Source organism: Triplophysa dalaica, chromosome 13 (genome assembly GCF_015846415.1).
Source record: "Triplophysa dalaica isolate WHDGS20190420 chromosome 13, ASM1584641v1, whole genome shotgun sequence".
NCBI classification, from domain to species: Eukaryota; Metazoa; Chordata; class Actinopteri; order Cypriniformes; family Nemacheilidae; genus Triplophysa; species Triplophysa dalaica.
Window position 1 is genome coordinate 14,521,026 of NC_079554.1, and position 16,194 is coordinate 14,537,219.

General features: G+C 38.0%; 3 protein-coding genes and 4 non-coding genes across 9 annotated transcripts; 1 reads left to right on the forward strand and 6 right to left on the reverse strand.

The window, feature by feature from the left end:
• Nucleotides 1-831: 831 nt before the first annotated feature.
• allc (allantoicase) lies at nucleotides 832-5,604 on the reverse strand. Its single transcript, XM_056763671.1, has 11 exons — nucleotides 5,421-5,604; nucleotides 5,251-5,301; nucleotides 5,076-5,163; nucleotides 4,656-4,775; nucleotides 4,499-4,578; nucleotides 4,269-4,401; nucleotides 3,192-3,347; nucleotides 2,793-2,866; nucleotides 2,613-2,721; nucleotides 2,377-2,504; nucleotides 832-2,288 (listed from the first exon to the last, which is right to left on the reverse strand). Exons 1-11 carry the CDS (start codon nucleotides 5,508-5,510, stop codon nucleotides 2,118-2,120), a joined length of 1,200 nt encoding a protein of 399 aa, XP_056619649.1. The 5' UTR covers nucleotides 5,511-5,604; the 3' UTR covers nucleotides 832-2,117.
• Nucleotides 5,605-6,830: 1,226 nt separating this feature from the next.
• rps7 (ribosomal protein S7) lies at nucleotides 6,831-10,203 on the reverse strand. Its single transcript, XM_056765324.1, has 7 exons — nucleotides 10,139-10,203; nucleotides 9,440-9,523; nucleotides 9,256-9,327; nucleotides 8,699-8,842; nucleotides 7,979-8,043; nucleotides 7,380-7,530; nucleotides 6,831-6,942 (listed from the first exon to the last, which is right to left on the reverse strand). Exons 2-7 carry the CDS (start codon nucleotides 9,512-9,514, stop codon nucleotides 6,865-6,867), a joined length of 585 nt encoding a protein of 194 aa, XP_056621302.1. The 5' UTR covers nucleotides 9,515-9,523; nucleotides 10,139-10,203; the 3' UTR covers nucleotides 6,831-6,864.
• LOC130434987 (small nucleolar RNA SNORA73 family) lies at nucleotides 7,126-7,346 on the reverse strand. The gene has a single exon (XR_008908757.1). It is a non-coding gene; the product is annotated as a small nucleolar RNA SNORA73 family (small nucleolar RNA).
• LOC130434986 (small nucleolar RNA SNORA73 family) lies at nucleotides 7,627-7,847 on the reverse strand. Its single transcript, XR_008908756.1, has one exon. It is a non-coding gene; the product is annotated as a small nucleolar RNA SNORA73 family (small nucleolar RNA).
• LOC130434989 (small nucleolar RNA SNORA73 family) lies at nucleotides 8,114-8,334 on the reverse strand. The gene has a single exon (XR_008908759.1). It is a non-coding gene; the product is annotated as a small nucleolar RNA SNORA73 family (small nucleolar RNA).
• LOC130434988 (small nucleolar RNA SNORA73 family) lies at nucleotides 8,960-9,180 on the reverse strand. The gene has a single exon (XR_008908758.1). It is a non-coding gene; the product is annotated as a small nucleolar RNA SNORA73 family (small nucleolar RNA).
• A 579-nt stretch (nucleotides 10,204-10,782) lies between the features above and the next one.
• On the forward strand, nucleotides 10,783-14,500 carry rnaseh1 (ribonuclease H1). Of its 3 annotated transcripts, XM_056764389.1 has the most exons (9): nucleotides 10,783-10,886; nucleotides 11,003-11,095; nucleotides 11,178-11,302; nucleotides 11,722-11,907; nucleotides 11,991-12,090; nucleotides 12,490-12,544; nucleotides 12,628-12,712; nucleotides 12,824-12,948; nucleotides 13,818-14,500. In XM_056764389.1, exons 2-9 carry the CDS (start codon nucleotides 11,028-11,030, stop codon nucleotides 13,902-13,904), a joined length of 831 nt encoding a protein of 276 aa, XP_056620367.1. In that variant the 5' UTR covers nucleotides 10,783-10,886; nucleotides 11,003-11,027; the 3' UTR covers nucleotides 13,905-14,500. The 3 variants fall into 3 exon arrangements, with proteins under 3 accessions (XP_056620367.1, XP_056620366.1, XP_056620368.1); XM_056764388.1 differs by having other exon boundaries at nucleotides 10,789-11,095; XM_056764390.1 differs by lacking the exon at nucleotides 13,818-14,500 and having other exon boundaries at nucleotides 10,789-11,095; nucleotides 12,798-12,935.
• The last annotated feature ends 1,694 nt before the right edge of the window (nucleotides 14,501-16,194 follow it).

Sequence of the window (16,194 nt, forward strand, 5' to 3'; positions counted from 1 at the left end):
CAAGGGATTCAGGCCTTATGTACAAGCAAGAATGATTAAAACAACTGAAGGTAAACAACGATTACCCCCCAACTGAAGGTAAACTTTATTTGGCACTATTATAGGGCCTATACAGTACTCTAAGCTTCCGACTATGTCTAGTCATCTCCACAACACATAACATAGTACTTGCACAACACAATGGACTTCAACAAAGAATATTAAGTGAGAAAGATTCAAGGTTTATGAATAAATTACACTAAGCTTTCCTGTAGCTCAGTGATAAGAGCATTGCGTTAACAACGCAAGGTTGTGGATTCGATCCCTGGGGATTGCAAATACCTATGAAAAATGTATAGGATAAAGCAATGTAAGTCGCTTTGGATAAAAGCGTCTGCCAAATGCCTAAATGTAAATGTAATTATGGACCACATTTCTATTGCTGGGACATCATAACATCACAGAAGCCCTGGCTTGATGACATACTACATGACTCCTATACAGAATCTTTCTTCACGATGCTGACACTTTGTCCGGCTATGGACCGCTGCCTTAATCCATATGGAAACATGACAAAACGATTGGGAAAAATCCAACTCACTGGAAAATCTTTGTCTCTGCAGAAACAATTGGTGCAATTGCAGAGTTTAAGTCTGCAAGTTTGAAAAGTGTCATTAAATGTCAAAAGCCATTTTTTTAACCAACTGTTCCAAAGGATAAGCATATAGTGGAAAAACGTCAAAAGAACACGTCAACTACAACTTTTCATGTAAATATGGATAAACTTAAGTTTCTTGACATCTTCAAATGTTTTTGTTTAAGTTTTTTTTTCTTATAAATGTAGAACATTCAAAATATTTGGTAATTTATTTTCCATAAATGAAAAAATTTACGAAAACAGGCTCTGTAGAGCAGTTTGTCTGTTTAGGGCTACTGCAAAAACAACATGGTGAATTCTAAGGTAATAAAAACAAAACACTTATACACCTCTGAAGACATAGTCATGTATATTATATTGCATTTCTGTCAACCGATACTCTCAAAAATCACACACAGAACCTTTAAAAGAGGAACTGTTACACATTGTATTTTGGAACATCTGTCATTAATCAACATCAGAACTATAAATATAACCTTAAAATAATTAAATGGACAGTTGTACAGGGTCTGTAGGAGTTAAAAGAATAATTAAATTTCCAGCTACACAAAAATAAAGGTGCTTAAAAGGTTCTTCACATAGCAATGCCATAGAATAACCATTTTTGCTTCTACAAACAACCATTCAGTCAAAGGTTCTATAAAGAACCATTTCTTTCTTACTTTTTATAATCTAAACTTTAGATTCTAAAGAACTTTATGGAACCAAAAGGGTTCTTACACGGCATCGAAGCACCTCTTATAGAAGCACGGTTGAACAATACGTTTCATAAAATTACTATAGGCATACTATTACTGTGTGGTATATTCATTAGACGTCCATCATTAAAACCCATAATGGTAATAAAATAACTGGTACAGGCTATTATGTGTTAAATATTCCATATTAAACATTTAGATAAACAAAAAAGCACAATCCTTGATCGAGGTAAACTTGTTCAACGTGTTCATAAATATGTTGGATAAAATATTATCTTTGAATATACAATACTCATGGTCATTGCTTTTATTTAACATGCATACATAACAAGTCTTGAATCCTATTATACAGCAACATAGACATACAAAAAAACTCAAGACTGTCTGCATTTTGTTGTTATGGAATGTTCCTAAAATTGGATAATTGCCCAGACAAGTATTTTTTTTTAGCAAACATTCACATTCATACTGACAGACTGCCATATTTCACCTCCATCTGTGCTTCAATAAGGCATGGCTATACTGATTTTCCAAACTAATAATCTAATTCAAAAGCATTAAATCTAGAAATATACAAGGTACTGAACTCCTTTTATAGTGTTTTATAAACCAGCAGCCAGTAACGCAACACTCCAGCATATTATACCATAAACTATAGGATGCATAGTGTGCAATATGGTGGTGTAGGATGGTATGGTATGTATTATAAGAAAATTAAGCTAGTCTTATGTGAACTTTTTTGCAAGTTTTCCATTGCAACATTTTGTAGCTGTGTGTTGGAGTTACAGTTTGGATGTTTGTTGAGGACGGGTCAGATTGTTAGACACCGGCTGACCCCAGAGTCTGAGACGGCTTAACCCTCCATCTGGAGCTATGACCAGGCGTACATGAGTCACAGCCCCACATCCCATTACAGACTCCCCAGAAAAGAAATGCCTGTGGTGTGGCTTCAGCTAGATGAAGAACATAACCATCAGATTAACAGAGACCAGAGCAATAGGGTAAATAGTTTAACTGAATTACTGGATAGACAAATCATACTTTCTGGGGAGAAAGAAGAATTCTCCACTTGGGGCTTTTGTCACTGCTCCACTGGTTAAGAAGAAATGTCCTCTCCTCATCTCGAGTCAAATTGCAGGCCTCAACTCTGCAAGAGTCTGGGAAGTTTCCTAAGGATAAAAGTTCATTTTGAAGCAATAGCAACTGACAAGTTATACCCTTTCATATAGATTCCTCCCATTTGGACAAAGACATAAATAATACATTGCTCTGATCACCTTTAAAATGGTTGGTGTCTAGCTCGATTCTGCTTATCACTCCAGGATGTCCTAGCCTGAAAATAGCCCATTCACAGCCTGGCACCTGTAATATGCCTTTTTCATCCACCTGAAGACCAAAACATGAAGTCAGTGTGAGACTTATCTCTGTAATGGTTTCTATAACAAACAAGTCTTTACTTTCAAAATTTTGGGCCGATCCAGACGTCTGGCTGTCTCCCACCCATCACCCATGTTGTCAGCCCTCCCCAGACCTACAAAAAAAATGCATACATTTATTTAAACAATAAAAAATGAACAGCTCCGTCCTCATACTGTCTCATATTGTAATAACCTTCAGAACATTCATTAAACAGATCATAACTTATTTCCTGGAAAGTGATGTGTAGCATTCTTTTAGGAATTGAGGCATTAAAATGTTTTATCTGGTAGCAGTCCAGATTCTTTATGATTTATCTTATTTACAAGGCATAGTTCTCTGTGCACTTAAGATTATTCTCTTGGCTCAATTTAACAGAAAAAACCTGAACTGCATTCAACAGTATAACATGGTCATAAATAAGGCAGAGTTTCACACACCAATCATATTGCGCGGGTGACCGTAGTGGGCCTCGCTGTAGCCTACACATACTCCTCCGTTGACCAGGGCAACCAAATCCACTTGGTCTTTACGAGGCACAGTTGACCAGTCCTTGTTTCCAATGCCATAGACTTTCAGCCTTGCAATTCCACCATCTGTCAACATTGAACAATCAAATATTTAAAGAGTAAATATTACAATGTTTTTAAAATTACATTGTTCTAGTGTGTAATGTTGCTGTGTGTGTAAGCATGTTAGCAGTCTGCAAAGTTATAAGCCGAAAGTGAACGTGTAATGCCTGCATACGTTCCATTTGCGACACTACACACGGTAGACCAATCACAGCAGACTAGATCATCTGACAAATCAGATCAGAGTAGCCCGACAGAAGGGAGGGGATTAGACAGATGAATCGACAAATGAATCATTTAAGGGAAGATGTTATAATACAGGCCTTTTATTAGGAAATGACAATGTTTTACACCCTGCATGTACGTAAACTTGTTATTGGACACTCCATAAACCAAAGTAGGACAAAATATTTCCTCTTTAAAGCTGAAATGTGCAATTTCTTTCATTATTAAACTTTCTCTTTTCCAAGAATACGGCTTTAAGCCTCTTTTATAGGCTGATTTCCTCAAAATTGTGTTGGGTTTAAAACATTGCTCAACAATAGTCAAGAGTTTAAAAGAGGACTCTTGTAGAAGACAGTGGAGTGTTTGAAAAAAGCATATTCTGTTTGATGATGCAGTGCCGGCTACACACGATAAACTACAAAACTTCAAACATTTGTAAAGAGATTTTCTTCACGTATAATCTTTGTAAAGTAATCATCTGCTAAGTAAAATGCATAATGTTGAGAACTTCCTTTCAGCTTTGAGATGCTAAATCAACACATTTTACTGTCCTTAGTCTGCGTTCATTTTGAGATTAAATGTCTCCCTTTAGGTACTTTTCCACTAAATAGGCACATCATCACTCCCTAGCTAGCCCATTATTATTATTATAAAGGATCACATCTCTGTTTTGTCCTATTAAAATGCATTGAATAATATATACCGCATTTGGTCTATTACCTGGATATATATTAAGGCGGATATGGGTGACTCTTTGTGGGAACGTGACGCTGAAGTAGTTGTGGCATGAGTCCGAGTACCCCGGCTTCAGCACTGTCACTGGGACAAGCTCCTCCCATCCGTCTGAGTTAAGCTGTAAATCATAAATTCAGGCTTAGCCGTATTTTTTCTGAGACACACATTTAAGATTTTATGCATGAGAATCTAGTACATTGAGATAGATTTTAGACCTGCGCAACAGCTTCAATCTGGCTTGGGGAAGCAGCCATTCCTGTACGATCTCCATCCAGAGAAAAACAGGGTGCATGATCTAATTTAGCAATATGTGTATTAGATATGCATCCATTTCACAGTTCTTAGACAAAACCTGTTGTGATCTGTACCCACCAAGACACGCAGCTTGAATGGAGACGTACGGGGCATAGTTTCCAGTGAAGAAGGACGTGTCAACATCAAAGCCATGAATAATTCCTGGAACTCCTAACTGCACGATGCACCAGTCATGACCTTTAACACAAGATGCGAGACACGCTCTATGCATCTTTCATGAGATCACCAAATCAGTTGTAAGTACAGACCGGGCAGACTCTTAAAGATTACAAAACATGCCCTGAAAACAAGGTCAGATGAAGCAGTACTCTTAAGACAATCTCACATGTTTTCATTTGCTGGATCTTCAGAGAGGTTGGATAGATGAGAGACATTGCCTGAAGCTATTCTGCTATAACTAGTGTTTATTAGAGAAGAACATGTAGTCCTATTTTAAAGTTTTATAATGGCCGTGCATTTGTGTTCATGGCCTAATACCTGGAATTCTTTTCCTCCTGGTTTCCCAGCCATCCATCCATTTCCCAAATTCAGTAAATGATGTAGCTATGAATTCTGGAGGATCTCTCTTAGGTAATTTGAGAACAACACAAGCAACTTAATAGCAGATACTAAAGTCAAGCACAGAGACATTAGTAAAGACACAGGACTTTACCTTCAAAAGATTTCTAGCAGGGGCAAACCACTCATCTGTGGCAAAAATTACCTTTAATAACAATGTTCAGGTCTCTTATTAATTAAATTTACAGTAATTCATTAATGTTTGTTAGTATCTGAAAACTTAGCGATGCATTTCATTTATTTAAAATGCTCTTTTTTTTTTACCTTCCCTCCAGCTGTTTCACATGCAAGATTGTTGAACTGCAAAAAGTGTGGCTGACTGCTCGCCTCCTTTATCACTGGTCGATTTGCCATTTTTTATCAATCAGAAATATAATTGAACTTCACAGTTACGAGATCAGAGTTAGACGTGTGTTAACACCTGTCGATATAACAGGCTGACTGTAATGTTAACTGCTCATTAAAAAACACACATTGTGTAACAGTGCAAACTGCAAAGTCCACTTACTTGATCACAAACAACTATCACTTTTAATATTATGACAGAACAGTGTGGATTTAGAAAATTCTAACTTTAATTTGTTTTAGTAGAGTTCAAAACATAAATCTTAAATTATATTTTACATAAACAAATAAATGTATTACACTTTACCTAACCTATAACACCACTAACTACTTTTCCGACCATTATTGGAATAATCGTCTCAATTGCGCCCTCTGCTGGGAAATAGCTAGTAATGTCTTGGTCATTATTTGATGTCAAAATCAAGGGTTTGGTCCCAAAATGAGATAACTCCGTTTAAAAAAAAATTGTGTCATCTTTTATTGTGGTAGTTAGCTGTATGTTCTTAGTTATTATGGCCTAAATCAAAAACAAACCAACTGCAGTTTGACTGATATGAATTGTATTTGTATAAATGTGTGTCCCGACTCCAGTTCACTCAGTGTTCTCCCTGTCTGTTATTGAGAAACGTTATGGCGGTTTTCTTGGCCAGAGACATCAGCACAATATAAATGTGGCCCCTGGTAAAATCAAGATCAGAACTGAGTTCAACACTATAATGGCATGACAACCTGCCATGTCTATTGTCTCGAGTCAGAAGCAAGATAGCAGCTACAGGTATTATGCTATATCTTCAATGCAGTGGTGTTTTCTGAAAGGTACAGTAAGGTTCCTAAAACTAACGTTCAACTTTGCTTACGGATTGTAAAGCACATATTGAGGTATAAAAGATCCCCTTGACACAAATTCTGTTTCGTTGAAAGTTATTGTATGCTTCCTCTACTTACAAGTATAGAGATGGCAAGTTTCTTAAAGCTGTGTCAAATCTTTGTACCGCCATTTTATTCTTAATAGACTGATATTCAAGTTCTTTCACATGAATTGCCACACTTGGTGCACACCAAATAGATGGCATCACTACCCATTAAGAATGTTATGTAGGAAAAACTTTCATAGGATCATGTATATATTCTCATGTAGGCGCTCTGATAAGAATTTACTTCACAAGTAATTTTTGGGACATTAGATTTAATCCAGCAGACCATTTTAAGCCTGCTTTGTAGTAAACTTTGAAATTTCCCACACATGAAGTACACTTTAGGTAATCTGTCTATACAGCTTAAGTAAAACTATTTACATATTTACACAGCAAAAAGCACTCAACACAGAAGTGACAGTAAACAAATTTATTTTGTCATCTGCAATTTACAGTTGAAACTCTGGGAATTCGAATATCACATCCTTGCCTGTGAGCTTCTTGTAGACACCAGCAAAAGTCTCAACCTAAAAAAGAACCACGAATTAGCCATTTGTATTTTGTACAATTCGAGGCATAAAGGCATATTTGGTGAATGTTTATTTGTTGTAATACTAAACTGCATTGGATACAAAGTTCTTGGTACAGATTTTAATATAAAATCTTACATATACTAACCAAACACATGAGGAAATTTGGCCAACTATAAATAGTGTGCACTGTATGGTTTATCTCCCCAGTAACGGCCCAAAGGGCTCTGGAAAGGTTTAGGAATATACAGGACGCTGTCCACACCAGCCAGAGGCCAGGGACAGGGTTGCTATCCAACGTTGTGGAACGGGACTGTACGTTATGGCACTAAAGTGCTACGCTCCCTTATGCCACACAGACAGAGCCAAATGAGAGGCATCTCACAGGATGTCAACGTTGGGTGTTTGCATATGAAAGACAGTCAAGCACTTACTTTGTGTTCAACGTTGTTTTGCTGCGCCTTGTCGAGGTGGACCTTGATGAGCCTACTGCTGTCCAGTTTCACGCGAATCCTTTTGCCAACAATCTCACTGGGGAAGACCAGGTCCTCAAGGATAGCATTATGCACAGCTGTCAGAGTTCGGCTAGAAGAGAGACCAAAAATGTAAAGCCTGTCCCTTTCCCACCCCACATCAAATACTAAATAAACTAAAATATAAATCTGTCTAAATAACTGGTTGGGTTGTGCATTGCATGGTTTATCTCCCCAGTAACGGCCCAAAGGGCTCTGGAAAGGTTTAGGAATATACAGGACGCCGTCCACACCAGCCAGAGGCCAGGGACAAGCTTGCTATCCAACGTTGTGGAACGGGACTGTACGTCATAGCGCAAATGTGCTACGCTCCCTTACGCCACACAGACAGAGCCAAATGAGAGTCATCTCACAGGATGTCTACGTTGGTTTGATATATACTAACATGCCAACTAGCCCAGAAAGTTTTTCAAAAACAAGATTCACTCTGAAAAAGCAAGAACTACTAACCCTGACTCTGCACATACAGCTTCCAAAATGCAAGAGAAGACGACATTTACCTCCTGGGGCGCTTCTGCTTGTTTTTTGTGCGGCTTTTCCTTGTAGGTTTAGGCAGGATTCTTCTCTGTTTGAAAAGATACAACAGAGATTAGACTGCAAATTTTTACTAAATCATCTCAATGAAGATCTAATGGGCATGTACACTGCATGGTTTTTCTCTCCAGTAAAGGCCCAATGGGCTCTGGACAAAAATAGGAATATACAGGATGCCGTCCGCACCAGCCAGAAGCTGGGGACAAGCTTGCTATCCAACGTCGTGGAATGGAACCGTACGTCATGGCACCAAAGTGCTACGCTTCCTTACGCCACACGGACAGAGCCATATGAGAGCAATCTCACAGGATGTCCACGTTAGTAGAAACCACAATTCATGTGCTATTATCCTAAACCTGAATTTACAGTAATATTTTTACAGAACGCATGCCAGACCAAAACAGTATCTGGAAATAGCATGAGTGACACCTTTTAACTCTAATCATTTTGTACATTCACAGTGAAGCAGAATACTAAGAGAGCATGTTAGCAAGAATGCTATTGTGCAACTTTTACTTTTGTCATGTGTCATCTGTAAAACAGAGTTAACAGTCAACTATAATAAATAAAATAAAGGACTTTAAAACAAGTTCCAGAAGTAAAGTAGTACAAACCAAGCTCAATAATGCTAAAAAAGTATTAAAACTGATATTCTGAAAAAGCATGCCATAAGAGGTGAGCCTTACCTGTGCGATGAAGACCACATGTTTGCCGCTGAATTTCTTCTCCAGCTCACGCACAAGCCTCACCTGGATCTTCTGGAAAGACTTCAGTTGGGGCACCGGCACAAAGATGATGATGGCTTTTCTGGCGCCACCAACGTCAATTTCCTAAGATAACCAATAGCATGAGTATACAAGGACATTACCACAGAACCAGGAGATTAATAGTGAGATGCACCGCCCTGTGCATTTAGCCAGTCAGTATTTCTACCCATCAGAGTTTATAAGTGTGCACTGTATGGTTTACCTCCCCAGTAACGGCCCAAAGGGCTCTGGAAAGGTTTAGGAATATACAGGACGCTATCCACACCAGCCAGAGGCCAGGGACAAGCTTGCTATCCAACGTTGTGGAACTGGACTGTACGTCTTAGCACTGATGTGCTACGCTCCATTACGCCACACAGACAGAGCCAAATGAGAGGCATCTCACAGGATGTCTACGTTGGTTTTCACTCATATTTTTACCGCCTTTTTAGCACACAATAAAAAGATATATTGATATTCCAAAAGTGGTAAAGTACCTTGGCAGCGGTGATGTGAAGTTCCCTCAACTGAGCCTTCAAGTCAGAGTTCATCTCCAGCTCAAGAAGAGCCTGAATAAGACAAGCAATAACTTACACAATTCATATTGTTACACATTATTCCATATTAATACAGATCACTAGACTACAAAGTCATCACAATTCAACACAAAGGTTAATATACCTGGGAAATGCCAGACTCGAACTCGTCTGGCTTATCGCCATTCGGCTTCACGATTTTCGCGCTGGTACTGAACATGGCCTGTGTCTGAAACACAAACAGACTTTAGTATCAAATAATGTTTAATCGAAGCACTACATAAAAAAATTATCAGAAGCAATCAAAATAGTTCTCAGGGTTCCTACAGGTGAACATTATATCACGTGTGAGTGCAACAAAGATATTTAGATTTTATTTAGAACGCAATTATTCATCTCAATCTTCGCGGAATACATGACTAGCGTTACACTGTAACTTTCTGATCTCCTAAATCCACAAGCTACTATCAAGCACTACCAGCTAAGTGTGGACTTAGCATGTTGTTAGCATTGGTTAGTTTACATAACCGCCGTACAATATTCTCAATTCTACGTAGACCACAAACATACGCTTTTTAAATATAATATGAAGCTTAATATTAGTATTTACAAATCACTTTAAAGCTGCACATGGGCCGTAGCAACGCTTCAGTAGGCACGTCTGCTAGCACATCTTAAATATCTAAATTCTAGTATCTAAATTCAGCATCCATGGGCTATTATGCTCGCATCTAACGTATCAACATTAAAACATTTCATAAACACTAAACATGAGGACAAATGTGATATATTTCAGACATTTAAGACTAATATCTTTCTAGCTGGGCACATTCAGTAGACTCACCTCTTACAACGACGGCCTGGGAAGAGGCCGTAATCTCGCGAGAAGCCGGTAAAAGCGCGTTCGTGTATGGCATGATGGGAATTCAACTTAATCTCTCGTGCGCTGGGGGGCGCTGCAGGGTTGTGTTTTTTTACTTACCGTAACAACGAAGAAGTGAAGTAATATGTCCCCTAAATGTCTTAAGAATAAATATACAGCAAAATGAGACAGAAACGATAAAGATTATTAGAGCTATCAAAACATGAGGTTCATGTTGTGGAGATGAAGGATTAACTGGATACATTTGATTCAAAATGCGTCATCCCCGTGCCCTTCAAAGGAATAATTTATACCGTTTGAATGAGAATTTAAATAAAGTCAAAGTCATGACTGTATTATATTCACACACCGTGAAATGAAAGGGGAAACCTTACACAGTAGGGCCAGAAAAAATGAAAGCGAACAAAAAATACCATCAGGAATTACATATATAGCCAGACTTGATTTACTCCAACATATTTTTGTTGACGTTTATGAAGTCTGTTTATGTACAATGCTGTTCTACACACCGCCTGATGGCGCTAGTGTTTTCAAACCAGCCACCAGATAAATACAAGGAGAGGAAGAGGCGATGCTGCAAGGCGATTGGTCAGTTGGCTGATGACGTAATATACCAGAAGCGCTGCGTGCTTTGCTTTCGTGTTTTGGGCAACGAAAGTCAAAACTGATTGAATGCGCAGCATTTCTTGAACGGTTTCGTCTCTGTCAGGTTATTTTTATGAGATTAACACATGAAATGTCACCTCTTCTAGGTGTTGCCATGTTTATTTTGCTTTGAGCAGAGATTATGTTCAGGTTGCCCAGGTTTTTTAATGTTGTACGCAGGACACTCTGTACGAGCGCAGAAGAAATGGGCAAGAAAGGGACTTTCTTCTACGCTGTGAGAAACGGATTCAGACCAGGAGTGTACAACACATGGTGAGTAAATGCAACTATATGTGGTCTGTTGCTGTAATTGAGTTGTATTGTATGAGAACGTTGTATGGTTTCTGTCTTGAAGGGATGAATGTAAACAACAGGTGGATAAATTTCCCTCTGCCATTTTTAAGAAGTTTGCCACTGAAGAGGATGCTTTGGCATTTGTGACAAGTCAGGCAAAGGCGACATGTACTGGAAGATCAGAGGGTAACATAAAACCCATTGTTTTCCTTCTGGATTCTTATTTTTTCTATAGGCCTAGTCTTAGTAAAATGTTGTAAATCTTAGTAAATTAGTAAATCATAGCCTTCTGTTTATATTGTTCATAGTACATACCGAATGTCATATTTTCATAGTACATGCCCATTGTATAGTATTTCACTAATATTATATTCTGTATTTATTCACACTGTATATCCTGCACTTGCTAATTGCACTTCTGGTTAGACCTAAACTACATTTCGTTACACTGTACTTGTATATGTGTAATGACAGGAAAGTTGAATCTAATCTAATCTAATCTAATCTAAACATGTATATGGGATATAAGTATTATTGCATAATAACATGTGAATGATTTGAATTTCATTTAATATGAATATGAATTTGATATGATTTCATTTAAGCATTTGACCCCGAGGTCCTTCCTCCTCGAAACATCCCTAGTTCCTCAAAAATTGTTCCACTTGGAAGTAAAAGGACACGTGAAGACTTTGAGGATGAGGGAGGATCCAGAGGTAAACGAGTGAAGCTCATTGAGCCCCCACAGCCAGCGGCATCTGCTGTCAGTAGTGATGGTTTCACTTATATGGGTAACTATTGCAGGCCGCAGAATATGCATGATAACTTAACCCATATGTTATAAGGCTTTACCCTGTATGTATATGTTTTACAGGCGATGCAGTTGTGGTGTACACTGATGGCTGTTGTTCAGCCAATGGGAAAATAGGAGCTCGTGCTGGAATTGGTGTATACTGGGGTCGTGATCATTCTCTGTGAGTCGCTCATGATTAAAAGCATTCGGAAAATCTATATTTCAAGTGTAACCAATACAGCTTGAATTCACTGACGCTTTGGATAAAAGCATCTGTTGAAATGTTTATATGAAGTTAGTATTTTTGTAAAATGATAGAACAGGTTAATGTCTGACTGTGCTGTTACATGTCTTGCACACAGAAGCTTGACATTTACCTTCTCACATTTGTAAGTCGGGTCAACTTTGTGCATTTGTTTCACGATTATTCTAAACACAAAAGGAGAATTTATCAAAATAATGAATGGTTATTAAGTTCAGTTGCAGTTTTACTGTCACTGGTTCCCCCTCAAAGTAAAATTGAGGATCTTTTATTGGTCTGATTTTGTAACATGAATCTCTGTCTGAATTTACCAATCAGAAATGTGGCTGAGAGGCTTCCAGGGAGACAGACCAACCAAAGAGCAGAATTACAGGTAAACACTTGTTCATTTCAGAGTTAGGTGCTCTTTCTCCTCCTCTGTTATTGCTAACAGCATCATTCAATATTTTATCACAGGCAGCTTGCAAAGCACTCGAGCAAGCCATAGAAATGAATTTTACAAAAGTTGTGTTGTACACAGACAGCATGTTCACCATCAACGGTATGTTCTCTCCGCCAGTTTGCTTAAACTCTTATTTACTGTTGATTTGTGAAAGTCATGAGTGAATGTATCGTTTCATTGCCAGGTTGTTAAAGTGTTTTATTTCTAAAGGCATCACAAGTTGGGTCAAGAACTGGAAGATGAATGGCTGGAAACTTAAAAGTGGGGGGATCGTAATCAATAAAGAAGACTTTGAAAAGCTGGACAAACTAAACGCAAAACTTGACGTTGTTTGGGTAAGTTTTATCAAAGTCCGTTTACGGAAGTCGTGCCATGTTTACAATGCCCCTGGGCAGCTATTTACATCATAGCAACTTCACAGTCCTATCTACATGAATGGGGAAGGGGCCGATATTTCTAAAATCCTGAATGAATTTTCACAATTAAACAGCATATTTCCGATCGATAATCAAACATGACATGAACCCTATCATAACTTTGGTTTGCTAAGCTTAAATTGCGCTACACCTTTTTTGATGTTGGGTCATCTACTGCCCCTGCGCACCAGGGGGTGGATTCACAAAACATTCTTAAGAAGTTAATTGTTCTTCACTGCAGAGTATTTTCTTGAATTCTAATTCGAGAAAAAAGTTAGGAAAGTTATGTATTTCGAAAAAGTTCTTAAGACAGTTCTTTATATATGAATTATATTTCTAACAGTTTCATGTAGGAAACAGTTTCGTAAATCGGGTCCAGCTGCACACAGGCTGGCAAGTGCCTCACAAGAGCCCCGCCCACAGAGAATCCTCTTTAAAGGCAGGGTTTCTGATTTCTCTTAGCCGTTGTTGATGTTCAAATCACCAAAACAAACACACCCTTACCCCCATCTTTTGCTTTCGGTCACCCCGCCTTTAATAATCGGCTTGTTTTACTCGAAGGCGGGACTTCCTTCGCTAGAGCGGCCATATCGAGTGATGCATTCTTTGCCGTTCCTTTTACTGGCAGTGGCGCATCTTCTTAATTTTAGTGTCTTTGATTTTATCAGAACATGCAGTGTTTTAAAATATGCCGTCTTTAGTACTCATGTGTTTTTAAATGTGTAAAAGAAATACATAGCCTAGGCCATGTTAAATTATAAAAATAATATTTCTTATTATGTGTCTAGATGCACATACGAGGTCATGCTGGATTTACAGGCAATGAAGAGGCTGACAGATTGTCCAGAGAGGGAGCAGCAAAGCCCCCATGTTAGCAATGTTATCACCTTTATGACATAAAGTTATTGTCAAGCCTGTAGTTTATTTGTCTAAGCACTTTTTTTCTTGATTTGTCGCTTTTACAAATGCTAGTGTTGTATTGTTGAAAAAAACAAGACAAACACATTTTCTTCTTTTCTAAAGAGCAACGCTTGTACTAACTTTGGGTATTTTAATGTGTTTATTTTTGATTGTTATATCGAGGCAGTTGTCATTTGTATCGATCCTGCGATAGATTCTATGTAATTATTTCTCATCACTCAGAAACTCTTTTACTTTGAAGCACTCAAAACAGTTTTTGGATGTGTTACAAGCAACAAAAATGACTGTACTCAGCGTGCTTGCCTCAGTTGTAAACATGAACATTATTGTACCACTGTAATTTGTTATTGATTCTTCTTTGTAGGTGCTGAAAATTAGGGGTATTTTTGCTCTTATTTTTAGAGAGGCGTTTTGAAGTTGTTACTTGGTCATTTCTTTGGAAAAATACCAAAAGTGAAAAGCCTTAACATGAACAGCAGGTGTCACTGCAGTTCATGCTCAGTTTGGATGGAATAAATAAAGACTAGATCTTATCTTTGCCATAAAATGGTCTTGATTGTTGACTCCTTATTTATTCATTATATAATATCCCTCATGTTTGGCTATGATCAAGACATTTTTAATAAAATTTAATTTAACTATAAACAGAATGACTGAGAACTGATTGTCAACAAAATTCCTCTTGAACAGTTCTTTGTAAAACGCAATGAATTTTCAGATAGGACTCTTGGCTGGTGCACACTATACAGTTATGGTAGTTGTTTAAATGTCCCTTTTTTTTTGTCTCATTTCCCAAACTGTGAAGGCAAGTTTTTTTTTAAAAGCCTAGAATCAAGCTTTAATAAAAGCTGCCTACTGAATATAATATGAAATTGAAGAAATATTCTGAAATTATGAAAATTAAAGGCATAGTTCACCCAAAATTTAATTTCTGTCATGAATTACTCTCAGGTTGTTCCAAACCTGAATGAATGTCTTTGTTTGGTGGAACACGAAGATATTTTAAAGAATGTTAGCAACTGAGATTTCTGGGGCACCATTGAAATAATTATTGTATAATTATTTTGTTTTGTTGAACCCAAAAGAAAATATGTTGAAGAATTTCGGAAAACAAACCGTTCTGGGGATCCTTTGTCAACCATGGTAGTCAATCATGCCCCAAAAATCTCAGTTGCTAACATTCTTCTAAATATCTAGTATTTTTCCTCCTAGATGAGCATTACAATTCACGCCACCTTAATTAATGAATTTATCCATATAATATATATATATATATATACTGTATATATTTATATAAAATAGGCATTTAAATCAAAGAATTTGGCATATCACATGTTTTAAATTGGTTAACATTATACACAAGGATTTCAACATTAAGCAGCAAGTGAGCAATAGCCTCTTGTTCATGTTCAGCATTCCAACTATTCTCTGTTGTTTATCTCTGTCCTACTCCGTGCTTTAAATCTGCGTCTAGACAGAACCCTTGAGTGTGTCTTAAATACAGATAAGCTGCGCAGCAGGTTGAGAAAGAGCAGAGGTGTCTTCTTTTTCATGAAACCAATGGGACTCTCAGCACAAGGGGCACAGAGGAGTCCGTTCTAACCTTCTCTTACAGGGTTCTGCTCCTCTGAATCCCCACTGAGATCCAAGACCTTCAGAGCGGGATGTGCGATAACAGTTATTGGTCAGGAGAATCTGATTGTCCTTGTCTGCTGAAAACAAGAAGGATTTAGGGTTCGTGACTTCTCACAGCGTCAGTGTTCCTGACCTTAGCTTGTATGGATTTTGTTCTGAGCAGATTCTCATATGTCTGACCCTACAGCTAAAACCAAAGTGATGGAGACTCCATGAAAGTGTTTTCGTAATCTAACCATGTCTTATTTTGGAACGTATCAAATCTAAAAATGGACACTGGCTGTAATATTTTTGGAAGTTAGTATGATTTAGATCTCATCTGAAGGTTTTTTGATATTCAAAGGTACTGCTAATTTGTTGGTGATTGAGGAAAGATGGAGGCATACTGAAACCACCCCATCATTACGAAACATCTGGTCTCCGCTCTCTTCAAAACCCGTGTCACAGCTGACTCAGGCCTTCAAATCTGGAAGGAAGTGTAAGGGAATTTCCACTAATGAATCCGACAATCGCACGACAAGTCCTCTTTGTACTGGAACTTCAATGGAAGCCACATTCGGAGCAGGCGCAGGGAGTCACAATCAAAGACAACGGCAGCCGTTACCACGG

Coding starts and splice junctions, on each gene's coding strand:
- rps7 (XM_056765324.1), bottom strand. CDS start 9,514: ATGTTCAGTACCAGCGCGAAAATCGTGAAGCCGAATGGCGATAAGCCA. Junction 8,843..9,255: donor TTCACATCACCGCTGCCAAG/GTACTTTACCAC, acceptor TGGTTATCTTAG/GAAATTGACGTTGGTGGCGC. Junction 8,044..8,698: donor ATGTGGTCTTCATCGCACAG/GTAAGGCTCACC, acceptor CTTTTCAAACAG/AGAAGAATCCTGCCTAAACC.
- rnaseh1 (XM_056764388.1), top strand. CDS start 10,965: ATGTTCAGGTTGCCCAGGTTTTTTAATGTTGTACGCAGGACACTCTGT. Junction 11,096..11,177: donor CCAGGAGTGTACAACACATG/GTGAGTAAATGC, acceptor TCTGTCTTGAAG/GGATGAATGTAAACAACAGG. Junction 11,303..11,721: donor ATGTACTGGAAGATCAGAGG/GTAACATAAAAC, acceptor ATTTCATTTAAG/CATTTGACCCCGAGGTCCTT.
- allc (XM_056763671.1), bottom strand. CDS start 5,510: ATGGCAAATCGACCAGTGATAAAGGAGGCGAGCAGTCAGCCACACTTT. Junction 2,867..3,191: donor TCACCCGCGCAATATGATTG/GTGTGTGAAACT, acceptor TTTTTTTTGTAG/GTCTGGGGAGGGCTGACAAC. Junction 2,289..2,376: donor TTCTTCTTTCTCCCCAGAAA/GTATGATTTGTC, acceptor TTCTTCATCTAG/CTGAAGCCACACCACAGGCA.